Below are 12631 nucleotides of genomic sequence, written 5' to 3'. Positions count from 1 at the left end.
AGCTATTGTCTACAGACAATCTGGACACACATTGGTGTCAAAATGTCAATAATAAACGTTTTAGAGACTGTATGTATGCACATCATCATGTATAAGCAGTATTTGTGTTTTTCTTATTTCTAACATCAATAAATAATAAAATAATGCATTTTGCTTGTGTACATCATCCTACAATATAATACGAGGCCAAAAAAACAATACAATAGTGGAAGACTCATCATTCTGCAAGCATAATGATTCTATTCTGGTTAGAAGCATGTCAAATCTATTGGGTGGAGTGTGCATCCAAGTGAGCATTTCCCTTTTTTTACAACCACAATTTGCAGGGGCAGAGGATGTTACTTTATTGCTCAATGCAATACAGAATTCTGGGAAATTTGACCCTAAAATGAGTTGACCCTTTAGCAGGGTTGAATTTCTGCTGAGCCGGCAAATATGGAAGGAGAGGAGTGTGCAGTAAGATTGGTGCATGGTATTTGTCTCCCGTTATGATTCACAAGTTTCACGCAGAAACAGACCATAATCCATCTAAATCGGTTGATTATGATTTCCTTTCTTGAGACAAAAATAAAATGATGTTGTTTTGTGTCTGGACAAAGCATGATAAACCTGCTATACGGTTTGTTTGCTGGTTTATAGTTTCAGAGAGAGACGGTGTTGTGGAGGCCTTCCTGAATGGACCATTCACGCTCCTGTTGCCATGGATTCACAGGCCGAGGAAACACAAGACACAGACACTGATGCAGAAGCCATGTGGCCTGATAAAAGCATGCCCTTTGGACTCTGTGAGGACAGCGCAGCAGCCCCGGGGTTGGTGCATGCTGAAATGAAAGGTATCGCCGGCAGTTCTGCATCATTTGACCATGTCTGTCCTCAAAGACATGGCAACAATATGTCCCCATCGCTCAGGCGAGGTCCACGGCAGAGCAGCGAGGCTGCAGAATTGAGATATGAGTTGAAAAGGAAAGCAGGAAACGGTCTCCTTTACAGCTTCATGACCGTTAATGCACTCCAGTGCTTTGGCAAGAATTCAGGCACAGATGGGAGCTCTGTGTCTTCCTGTGGCTGGGAGGATCCCATCAGGGATGACTGAGTGGGACTGTCTCTTGGATCCGGAACCAGGGTTGAAAAGTCCCATAAGGCCTACTGGCTCTTCTGCGTTTTCTCTTTCTCTCTGTTTTTATTTTGCTTTCCCCTCTTTCCCTTAATCCCCATACTCCACTTTGGAATTTCATCACACCGTTCGATCATTCATTCATTCATCTATCATCTATGTGCTAAACTGAACCATAACATACAGGAATATTCTTCATTCACTATATTTTAATTCCATTTCAACAAACCGCTGTACATTGCAGCCTAACCTTTGAACATCAGTGTATTGTAGAGTTACTAATTCACTGGGTGTGGGCCTTTGCACCTTGAAAGCCAGATGAAAAATAGTTCTTCTGATCCAGTAAAGCCAAATAATTTAATGTCTGAAAGAAGAACATGCTCAAAATGTGGACCTCTTCCTGTGTTTGAACCTTAATTCAACATATTTATGAGTCAACTGCCTCAAAACAAACACTGAAAGTCAAGACTCATAATTGACAATGAAAGGTCAAACCTGTTTTCCCTAAAGGTAAATGGAATGCAAATGGTACACAGCTAAAAGTACAGACATATTTTACTAGGGATCTAGCGACATCTAGTGGACAGATGCTTTCATTGGACTGAAGTTCATAACTGAATATCTTTTTCTGAACTTGTACTAAACCAGTAAAAATGAAAACTTTTACTGGTCTGGATTTTCCCATTTACTTATAATGGAGGCTTAAAAAAATCCTATCTTGTAAAATCAGTATTCAATTCACTTCCCAAAAATCCCACTCATAAAGGGGTCCGATCAGAACCATCATGAAACATGTGTTCTGGTTCTGATCCAGAATGAGCTCAGGAACAAATATTACATTTTAACATTAAACCCATTTATGGATTCAAGAATCAGTTAAAAATAAACATCAGCTCTGATTCACTTTTCATGGTTGGTGCATAAAGACACCAAGAACAGCTGTCCTGGAGTGAACTGTAATCCCATTCGGGCCCTTGGTGCTGCTCCAGAAAGGCAAGAAGGACCTTCTGCTGCTTTTATCAGGCGTTTGCAGCATGCAGGGCTGATTTCATGCCCTCGGCTGTTTTATAGAGGACAAAGAGTAAAGATAATGCCATTAAGTAGACGCCTGTTTTATGGGGCCTCGGCTGATCGGTGTCAGCAGATCGACCGTCGAGGGCTCACACGGCGAGGTTACAGCGGAGGTGGTTGACAGACATGCACCGAGCTGTAAGTTTACAGGAACATTCTCACGGCCGCGTGTTTCTGTCTCGGATTCTCTGGGCTTGTCTAAATGGCGCCGATCCCGATCGACACACGTTGGGCTAAAGTCATGTGTATGGAAATGAATAAATATGCCATTTTTAAATCGATATAAATTCTGTTTTTGAAGGTCTGCTGGAAGTCCTTCAGTCGACAGAGTAAGTCTGCTCATCATAAATACGGGTCTCGTTCTGTAACTTCTCACCGACGCTGACTTTGGAACCTGTCAGTCTGATAAGGTCTATCTGTAGAGGCAAATACTGCTAATGTGTTCATCACGACATGTAATAGAATAATAGAATACTATTCATTATAATGGATCATCATATTTCTCATCTCTCCTCTTGCAGGAAGTTTACATTTAATCCCAAAGAAGGAATCGACAACCCAGCGATGATCGTCACAGACGCAGGTCTCGGGAAGTCTCATTATTTTCTGCGTATGGAGGAAACTCTGCTCACAGGAGGTGCTTTTCTGTCTCCCAGACTCCAGACCCGGCGTCCGCCTGTGTGTTCTTAAACGGGAGGAGGGGGAGTCCTATGGCTTCCACATGCGGGTGGAGCGGGGGCAACAGGGGCACATAATCGGAAACGTGGCATCAGGAGGAATAGCGGCGCGCAGCGGCCTCCAGAGCGGAGACAGGCTTTTAGAAGTCAACAGCTGTTACGTTGACGATGTTCCTCACCCAGAGGTAAGACCGACACCTACAGAATCAACGACGGGGGTTCTGAGTCCAACCGCTGCGCCTTCCTCAGGTGGCCCGGAAAATAAAGCTAAGCGGAAACCAGCTATGCTTTCTCGTGTTGGACGGGGAGGAGTATGAGGAGGCCCTGTCCCAAGGTCAGGACCTCAGAGGTCTGGCCAGGACGCGAAGGGGCGAGGGCTGCACCCTGCCCAGACTCTGCCACATCGCCAGAGAGCCCGTCTCAGGTCTGGGCCTCAGCTTCACGCCTTTGGAAGGTAAGATTCCTCTCCTGAAATCGCAAGGCCAGCGTTCCCGATGAGATGTCTATCGGGAGGGCGTGAACGCCGGCGCACACGTCATGAAGTCGATCCGATCCGGCTGTCTCCGGTCTGCAGGGGAGAAAGGCCGTTTCTCCGTGAGCCTGGTTAAAGGAGGCGCAGCTGAAAGGGCGGGGGTGTGTCAGGGCGACCACCTGGTGTGGATGAACGGCGCTGTGGTGTGTGACCTCACGCACGCCGCGCTCACCAGGATGGTACGATGGGCGCTCCGATAATCAATGCAACTATTCAGATGAATGCGCGTCGCCGTTTGACCAGGCAGTTTAACATCCTGTCATGCTGCAGATGAAGAAATGTGGCGATCGCATCACCGTCCTGGTGATCGACAGCGAGAGTGAGAAGCACCACCTCAAAGAGAGGATGCCCATCCTGCCCGCCGTCGCCGTCCCACATAACCTGCCGTACAGAGCCAGGAAGCGGCGCCTCATCTGCGGCCCAAAGGGCTACGGCCTCCTCCTCCGGCTGGAGGAAACGACATCCGGGCGCTCATGTAGGGAGACAACGTTCCGCAATGGAACGCATTCCGGGGATCGCCACGTGACTGAAGCATCTTTGTCTTTTGAAATGTAGTCCATGTCCTGCGTGAAATGGACAAAGGCGGTCCTGCGGCGGAGGCGGGCATTAGCGATGGCGAGCTGCTGCTGGAGGTCAACGGAGAGGCGGTGGAGGCCCTGAAGCATCAGGAGATTGTGGACAGAGTGAGAATGAGCAGGAAGGAGGTTTCCCTCACCACCATTGCTCAACAAGGGCTGGCCTTTTACACGAAGGTGGGCTTTGCTGCACGTGTTTCTAGTTGGTCCCCAAAAGCAGGAAAGAGAAGGGACCTTCGGAGGTCCATCTGAGGCCATTTCCAGTTCTGGTTCACGTCAAACGAATCTTTCTTTCCCTCATCCCGTTGTTGCAGTTGGGTCTCTCGCCGCTGCTCTTCTGTGAGGACGATGCTAATGAGAGCAGCACATCAGCCGCCGCAGGGGGCTCGAGCAAACCCAGGAAATGCTCACTCCAAAAAGGCCCTTTAGGCTTCGGCTTTAATCTGGGCTGCGTCCCACACAGGCCCGGGACCTTCATTAGCCAGGTGGGGAGTTTTTAAAACAAAAGGAACAAAGAAGACCGAAGGAGCGTCTAAAGATGCGCTTTTCTTTTCCTCTTTTCTCTCCTAGGTGACATCAGGCGGTTCTGGGCAGAGAGCTGGGCTACTTGTAGGAGATGTGCTGATGGAAGTCAATGGGAAAAATGTGGAAGGCAAAGATCTGGAAGATGTGATCATGCTGATGAAGGAAGGAGGGCGTGGTCTTTCCTTACTGGTCGGGGATTGGACTGGCAGCAGCGACGGGAAGCAGGCGGACACAGCTATCAAGCAAATCCCCTGCAGTGAGGTAATCCGATTACACATGTATTAATTACTCAGCACAAATATTTACCATCCTTTCTTGTTTGTCCCGCAGCAGGAGGAAGACGATTATGAGTTGTCGTGTTTGTGAGGGACAAACGTATTTCAAACCAGTTTGAAAACGGATGTTGTTATTCTGTACAAGATTGATTTATCGGAATCCAAAAGATGAAATGAGATCAATGAACCTGTATCAGCTGTACGAACCACCGAGAACCACCATTGTGATGTGCATAATGAAAAATATCTTTACTTTCAGTATTACCTAACACAACAATAGCTGCTTATATCAATCAGTCTGTTAAACTAATGATAACTTTAACAATATAATAAGGAACGGAACGTAGCTGTGGGGCATGTCAAAGGGGGGAAATCACAATTTTATTCTGTATAAAAAGTTGTAACTGAATTGTTGGGGAAAGGAATATGTGTTTTATGTGTTTGCTTTGTGTATGATATCATAAACACAACGAAAACAAATTCTTGCAGAGTGTATCTTTATTAGAAATGTAGCTTCCAGAAAATACACTGTTAACTTAATAAAGATTCTGTGCTATCTGATGATGTTCAATATCCATAAAATGTCCACCCAAGAGCCTTGGTTATCGTACATATTGTAATCTTTCAACATAGTGGGCTATGTGGAAGAGGACGAGTGAATAGATTCTTATCTTGGAATGAATCACGAAAAGAGTAAAATTTTAATTTTGAGCCACTCATACACAAATTTAAACACTATCATATTATATTATATTGTATTTTATTGTATTTTAATTTATTTTATTATATGATCATTTCTGCGCTTATATTATCATTTCTGCGCCCACTAGAGGCCAGGCAGTAAAAACGTAGCTGTATATTTTCTTTACGTCAATTTAATTGAATTTAAATTCTAATTTCTAAATACATTACATAGACTAAATAAAAAATACCATAGAAATCTTTTAAACATCCAAATGTCGCGGTTATTTTCTGAACAGGCACTTGCGTAGTCAACAACCTTTTCTAATCAGGCACTTGTCTGGCCAGCTGCGAGTTTTTCTGGTCCTGGAGGTGACATTCAGGGGAAGCAGTTAGCGTTCACCGAAACGTCAACATGGCACAAGCGGTGCAAAGAATGGTCGCTAAAATACCTCCTCTTGTCGGATGTAAGTTCGTTTGATGTGGCATTAATCAGAATATGTACCCAACAGCGGGGCAATTAATTGTTGGGCTTAAACAGCGGTGTAATCTTTGTTGACATAGGTGACGGCGCGAGGCCGAAGACTAGCTAAGCAGCTATTGGTTGCTAGAAATAATAATAAAATGCTTACCTGAGGCTTCTAGCGTTCCCGCTCTCCGGTTAAACTGTGTCTCTGTGTAGTTAATGCAGGTGAGTTCTATTGTTGGTTCAATAGTACAATCCATATTGCTATGTGGCTAATGCTAGCGATCCGCGCGCAGCGGTGCCGGGCGGTTAGCTTAGCTTAGCTACCTTCAACCTAAGCGAACGAAGGATGGTCAAGCACAATTCTGTGAACATTTCTCCTCTTTTAGCCGCTGTTAGCTACTCCAGGCCTCGGCTAGTGACCTTCTGGCGCTACGCCAGCGTCGAGCTGCCCCCTCCTCGCCCTGCAGAAATCCCCAAAGCCATCGAGGAGGCCACCAAACTGGTCAAGGCTTTCCAGGCAGGACGTCTCGGTCAGACCACAGTGAGGGTGCGTTACTCCCGATCCTATGTCCGTGTCTATGCTACGACATAAATCTGTTTAAAAGAACTTCCAGCTGTCTTTTTTTTTTCCAAAATCTTTTTATTATTTTCTTATGAACACATAAAACATTGAAGTACAGCATGTACAAATACTCATACACATACAATGTACACATATCCATACACACTTACATTGATAATTAAAATAATAAAAACTGACACCAACAAGGGAGACAAAAAAAATAAATAAAAAAAAATAAAAAAAAGGGGGTGGGGTGGGAGGAGTGAGGGGGGGTCAAGCTAGTCATATCTATGCATTTGTATGTTTATTTCTGTTTATTTTTGCTGAAGTACTCCAAAAACGCATCCCACGTCAAATAAAAGTCATCTACCCTCCGTTTCAGTTCGAATTTAATCTTCTCCAATTGAACGTGCTTCATTACATCATTTAAGAGATTTAAGTAGGACGGAGGTTTTTTTTGTTTCCAGTTTCTTCCAGCTGTCTTTTAATGTAAACATTTAATTCAATGGAATCCGGAAAATTCATTGTGAAATCTTTGCACGGAGGAAAGCTGTTGGAAACCACGAGACTGAATCAATATTCTTATTTTCTTAAAGTCTGTGTTGTGCGTCAAATCAGTCATCGGAAACAAATCTAATGAGCTTTTTCCTTTTTCCTTTTCTCGCAGGAAGCTTGCCGGAACGGACTGGTGGCCACTGAGGTGCTGATGTGGTTCTACATTGGCGAGTGCATCGGCAAAGGAGGCATCGTCGGCTACGATGTGTGAAATTCGGACTGTCGTGCTTTTCTTGTCCTCTTGAGCGTTATAAGCTCAACTTCCTCCGAGTGTCCTGGGAACCAATAAACAGATGTCTATTATTAGAGTCTCGTTTTCCCGAGTCGTTGCTTTTTATATCAGATGCACATTTTTGGCGCAATTGACAAACATTCAAATTAATGTCTTCTCTCCGGATTGAATGAATTTTTGGAAATGCAGCCAGGATGGCGTTACTGCAGTTTCATGAGCGCGCCTATGAGTGTTAAATATTTATTGCCATGGTAGCAGGAGTCAATGTTATTCATTTCAGTCCCTGCATCTAACCAGCAGGGGGAGCAGTTGCATCCAAAAATCAGAAGTTCAGATCCTTCCGCCCATGAAGTATAAATTTAAAGTTTATCATAAAAGCACAAAAAGAGAATAGATGTTATTTGCTCAGAAAAATCGAGCATATTGTGCTTGAACCGGCGACCCTCCGGTTCTCACATTGCTACATTAGCCAATGAAAGAAAGAATTTGGGCCTTAAGATTTTATACAGAAATGGACAAACTCAAAAACAAATCAACCATTTCATTTAGCTCTTTATTTAGAACTAGCCATGAATGATTTTGCTACAAAACAAGTCTTTTCTTGATGTCAGTTATAATCTGTCCATTAACTAAGTACACATAACATTAAATAAGTGTTAGTTCAAGTGAAAATAAAAAAATGTAAAGACTCAGCAAACTGATAGTATCAGTAATATATAATATCAGAACATGACAAACTGAAATGTCCTGCGTGTGTTGAAATCAATACCTGTTAAAGCACCAACGTGAACTTGAATGGTTCCTCACGCGAGTCAGAGAAGAGCAATGCGTTTCCAAAAGTAACGGAAACAAAAGCCTTGTCCATTAATATCATGACCTATCATCAAATGTCTCCGGGATTATCTCGGGCTTGTGGACTTGTGAAAGACGTCACGCCCTTCAGGAGGAGACAAACCTGACAGGGAATGCGTGAACTTTTAGCATGTTCACACCCACCGTCACGGCATCCTCACATGTTCCACTGTCACCCGGCAGTTAGCATCAGATGCTACAACAGATAACACTTCTTATATTGTGGGATTATGTAGCAATTAGGAATCTCTTCTATACCATGAAAAATGTGATCTGTCAGTACAACAAAAAGCAAAAAAACAAACATACATGTTACATGTAGGGTTACGTATTTGGGGAAAATATAAAGCAGTACACCCCCCGTGCGATTTGGTTTAGTTGTAAAAAAAAGAAAAGTCTACTCCAGAAGCAAGAGAGTAGATTTTTCTAAACATTGAAGATATTTTCAGGATTCCGGAAGAGAACTCAAAACACCCGAGCTCATTTGAGATTGCAGATCTTGACCGAGGTTCCGACCCCGAAGCCCGGATAGACCGGCTCGACGAACGAGGTCTCGAACCTGTGCAGGAGGCTCATGCTGTTGCCTATGGCGTAAAACGCCAGCGCACCTGCGGTGTGGTCCAGGTAGACGCCGATCCTGGGGGAGTGGGGGGCCTTGATGGCCGTGTCCACTCTGTCGTGCCAGGCAGAGTAGCCGGTAGCCGGTGTCGGAGCAGAGGAGGCTCCAGGATTTGTCGTTGTACCCCAGCAGGCACAGCGAGCCTTTGCCCTTCCGGCTGATGCCCCTGTAGGCCACGCCGACGGAGAACTCCCCGCTCCACTCGATCTCCCAGTAGAAGCGGCCTCCGGACAGCGACTCCCGGCACAGCACCTGGGCGAAGCTGTCGAACCGCTCCGCGTTGTCCCCGTAGGGCTGCAGGTCCCTGGTCCGGACGACTTTCCTGCTGCTCTCGGAGATGTACAGCTCCTTGTAGGCGGTGCTCGGGTCCAGTTTCAGGTGGCAGAAATCTAACGCGCGGGGGGGGGGGGGGGGCAATCGTTTATCCCGCCAGCCAGAACGCTCGCCATGTTTCACGTCGACGCACCAGATACTTACATTTCCCGAAATCCGCTCGGCTCCTGGGCTCTGCGGGGCTGTTGTCGACGGTCACTTCCCTCCCTGCGCCTGAGGAAACACCGGCAGGTCAAGACACGACTTCCTTATTTCAATCAAGTCGGTGAATACGAGACAGATCTGGATGGCCGCATCGTCGTCGTCGTCACCTCTGCTCCTCCTGTCCAGCGTCCGGCTTTCCGTGGTGTACACCGGGACCTCGTTCACTGCAACACACGCACAGTCACACAATCGGCTTCGTCTGCTCCCGCTGGCCCGTCGCCCGGGAAGGTTCGGCGTTCCAGACCTGACTTGGAGATCTTGAGGAGCTCCTCTCTGCCGAACTCCTCGAGATGCTCCTTGATCTCGGCCACGGCTTTCCTGACGGCGGCGAAGGAGAAGTCGGGGTTCACGGTGACCCTGGGAATGAAGCCGTCGTCCGTGGGGGTGCAGAGGTAGTTGAAGTTCTGGTGGGATGAAGGAAGCGCATCGTAACGAGGGTGAGCCGCCGCTCGGCCCACTTCCGGGCGGCTTTGAGCACCTGTAGGAAGTGGATGTGGTCCTCGGTGCCGTGCAGCTGCTTCAGGCCCGACTCCTTCTTCTTCAGCTCGTCGATCTCTTGTTCCAGGCGCTCGATCAAAGCCTCCGCCTGGTTGAAGGCGGCCTTTTCGTTGATGCCGATCAGCTTGCTGACCTCCGACCTCATCCTCTCGATGGAGCGGATCATGTCCTCGAACATCTTCTGGCTCTCCACCATGGCTCTCTGGGCCGAGTTCTGAGCGGACGCAGCGGCTTTAAGGTGTCGGCCTCACACCGCATGATATTTGTGGGCGTCGACTAACCTTCAGGGAATCGACCGCCGTCTTCAGCTCCTCCAGCTCCTTCACCCGCTCCTGGTACTTCTGTCTGATCTCAGCTTGAGAGACTCCCAAGAGTTTCTGCAGGAAGAGGGGCGCATTGCACCGCCGTCAGTTTCACTCGGAGGCATCCACCCCCCAGCTGGCCGGCTGCGCCGCCCTCCGCCGGCTTATTATGGGATTATATTTAGTTTCACACGAGATATAAAACCGTAAATGTGTCGTCTCAGCAAAAACATTCTTCCTCATCACGGAATGTTTTGGGAGGACCCTCGGGATGTCTAATAAATATCTTAATCCCGCCGGCTTTCATCTCAGGGGGGGCAGAGAAGGGGTGCTGGTGGTGGGGGGAGGGGGGGTCCGTAATGGTATTCTGGCCATGTCAGGAATGTGAATCCACCTCTGGCTGAGTTTTTAAAGAGATGTTTCACGGTGAACAAAGTCCCGACACGGAGAAGAGAAGGCTTCCAATTCTGCTTTTACTCAAGCCCCCCGACCCATTCTTCAAGATAAGCTTGAGGAATGTGGGGAATCTGGGGGGGCATGAGGGGGGGGGGGGTTCAGGTTGGAAACCCTCGGATGAGAGAAACCAGCCGGGAGAACGATTATCCCGACACGCATGAAGCCTCCTTCCTGCCGTTCCAACATTCCGAGATTAAAAACCATCGCGCCTCCCTTTGATGGCTCTGACATCACCTGCTGACGCTCCTCTCCGCTCGGCAGGTGTGCGTCATCGCCGTGGTTACGACGCTGCGATTGGCTGACTCAGGAGGCCAAGGCCTTGACCCCCCTGCATTCCAGCATCGCCACCGACCCACTCCCACAGGTGGGAACCGACACAGCAGAAGGAAGTTTCTGTGTGTCTATCCCACAGATGCAACACGAAAAGAGTGTGTGTGTGGGGGGGGGGGGAGTGATACGACACTCCCACCGCCCCACTCACCCCTTGGCCTCGGCGCAGCTAATCAGAGAGCTGGATTTGTTTTGGCGGCGAGTCGCTCCCAGTTCCGACAGCGTTGATGAAATGGGTCAAAGTACAACCACTAGCTGCAGCACAAGGCCAGGAGTTGGGGGGGGGGGGGGGCGACCCCCCCCCCGACCTGCTTAGTTTCACTCCCACGAGAATGTTTTTCTTCCGTGTGTGGGATACGCCCACCTTCAGAGGTTTGCCCGTCTGGGACAAATATCCCAGGTAAACCACGGAGCGGATTCTCCGAAGCCGGAATCTCGTAACGCCTCCCAACAGGCGAACCGTAACTCTCACATACCTTAAACGGATCCTCACCTGCTTCTCGCTCCGCTCCGCCTCGGCGGAGACGATGTCGTGCCCCCGGTGCTCGCTGACGGTGCAGAGGGCGCAGATGCACATCTGGTCTGTCCGACAGAAGAGCTCCAGGGACTTCTGGTGCTGCGGGCAGATCTTCCTGTCCAGGTTCCCCAGCTCGTCCACCAGCTTGTGCCTTTTGAACGTGGCCGATTCGTAGTGGGGCTTCAGGTGCTTCTCGCAGTAGGACGCCAGACAGTTGAGGCAGGACTTCACGGCCTTGAGCTTCTTCCCGGAGCAGAAGTCGCAGGGCACGTCGCTGGGACCGGCGTAGACGTTCCCCGGGGACGTGTTGGAGTTCAGGTTCAGGCCGCTCTTTTTGATCTTCTCAGCCACCATGCTCAGGGTGGCGTTGGGCCGCAGCACGGGCCTCTGCGTGAAGGTGATCTTACACTGCGGGCAAATGTAGATTCCGGTGTAGTCGGCCTCGTTCCAGTAGCCGCTGATGCAGTTCATGCAGAAGCTGTGGCCGCAGGGGATGGCCACCGGGTCCCTGAGGAGGCTCACGCACAGCGAGCAGCTGAAGTAGTCTGGGGAAGTGTGATCAGCCATCGCGATGAACAGCGACAGGTCCAAAAGCCTGCGTCGAATGTGCCTGGGAGCCCGCCCTCGCCGCTGTGGCACAGCCTGCCGCGGACTGGACTTACTGGTATTTCAGAGTTCCTGAGGTTATTGATTGAAAGCAGAACGATCCTCCCCCTGGGCTGTGAGTGTGTGGAGCCCTGCCCAGTTCAGATAAGCAGGTTGAGCGAGTGAAGGCAGAGACGGACAGAGAGAGGGCGGGTGGACAGTCGAGGAAGGAGAGAGGGGGGGGGGGGGGGGGAAGGGAATGAATGACGAGGAGAAAAATCAAAAGAAGTGATAACTGGCGTGCCAGAAATCGCTTCCACTTTCCTCACCGCTTCCTTTATTCTCACATTTCTCGCGTGGCCCTCCTGGGACCGGATCGTCAGCTGCACTTCCACCTATTGTTGTGGGACAGAATCGCCATTGTCTTAAACCGGTTATGGTGGGACAAACATCAATGCAGCCCAAAGAGCTGCAGGAATTTCAGGGACCACCCGATAAACAAACAGCAGCTCCAGCAGCGTTTCAGCGTCGTTGAACTTTTTATCTGCAGCAAGAGTTCTGGCCTGCGGCGTCTGGTCCAGTCTGACCGGTCGGGCCGCATTTAGAACCGCGTGCGAGACAACAAACGGAAGCACACGCCCAGGTGCACGTGCACATACCTTACGTA

General features: G+C 48.6%; 3 protein-coding genes across 3 annotated transcripts; 2 read left to right on the top strand and 1 right to left on the bottom strand.

The window, feature by feature from the left end:
- Positions 1-2387: 2387 nt before the first annotated feature.
- On the top strand, positions 2388-4912 carry nherf4b (NHERF family PDZ scaffold protein 4b). The gene is made up of 11 exons (XM_068744408.1): positions 2388-2412; positions 2487-2514; positions 2707-2768; positions 2842-3047; positions 3112-3316; positions 3437-3573; positions 3665-3869; positions 3950-4146; positions 4284-4454; positions 4540-4755; positions 4825-4912. Exons 1-11 carry the CDS (start codon positions 2388-2390, stop codon positions 4858-4860), a joined length of 1488 nt encoding a protein of 495 aa, XP_068600509.1. The 3' UTR covers positions 4861-4912.
- Positions 4913-5776: 864 nt separating this feature from the next.
- On the top strand, positions 5777-7344 carry atp5l (ATP synthase, H+ transporting, mitochondrial F0 complex, subunit g). The gene is made up of 3 exons (XM_068744760.1): positions 5777-5917; positions 6306-6466; positions 7149-7344. The coding sequence occupies exons 1-3, from the start codon at positions 5866-5868 to the stop codon at positions 7245-7247; spliced, it is 312 nt and encodes a 103-aa protein (XP_068600861.1). The 5' UTR covers positions 5777-5865; the 3' UTR covers positions 7248-7344.
- Positions 7345-8336: 992 nt separating this feature from the next.
- Positions 8337-11946, bottom strand: ftr82 (finTRIM family, member 82). The gene is given in 8 exon segments (XM_068744145.1): positions 8337-8825; positions 8827-9128; positions 9217-9285; positions 9384-9440; positions 9521-9680; positions 9755-9988; positions 10056-10151; positions 11356-11946. Coding segments are annotated over 8 exon segments (1734 nt in total). The 3' UTR covers positions 8337-8600.
- Between the last annotated feature and the right edge of the window lie 685 nt (positions 11947-12631).

Source organism: Brachionichthys hirsutus, chromosome 10, assembly GCF_040956055.1.
Source record: "Brachionichthys hirsutus isolate HB-005 chromosome 10, CSIRO-AGI_Bhir_v1, whole genome shotgun sequence".
NCBI lineage: Eukaryota > Metazoa > Chordata > Actinopteri > Lophiiformes > Brachionichthyidae > Brachionichthys > Brachionichthys hirsutus.
The sequence above is the reverse complement of the archived record's forward strand: the minus strand, read 5'-3'. Positions and strand labels throughout refer to the sequence as shown.

Bases quoted from the DNA above. Each gene is read 5' to 3' on its own strand.
- atp5l (XM_068744760.1), top strand. From the start codon at position 5,866: ATGGCACAAGCGGTGCAAAGAATGGTCGCTAAAATACCTCCTCTTGTC. The intron at 5,918-6,305 runs GTAAGTTCGTTT...CTCCTCTTTTAG, and splicing joins AATACCTCCTCTTGTCGGAT to CCGCTGTTAGCTACTCCAGG. The intron at 6,467-7,148 runs GTGCGTTACTCC...CTTTTCTCGCAG, and splicing joins TCGGTCAGACCACAGTGAGG to GAAGCTTGCCGGAACGGACT.
- nherf4b (XM_068744408.1), top strand. From the start codon at position 2,388: ATGGCGCCGATCCCGATCGACACAC. The intron at 3,870-3,949 runs GTAGGGAGACAA...TTTGAAATGTAG, and splicing joins AACGACATCCGGGCGCTCAT to TCCATGTCCTGCGTGAAATG. The intron at 4,756-4,824 runs GTAATCCGATTA...TTTGTCCCGCAG, and splicing joins AGCAAATCCCCTGCAGTGAG to CAGGAGGAAGACGATTATGA.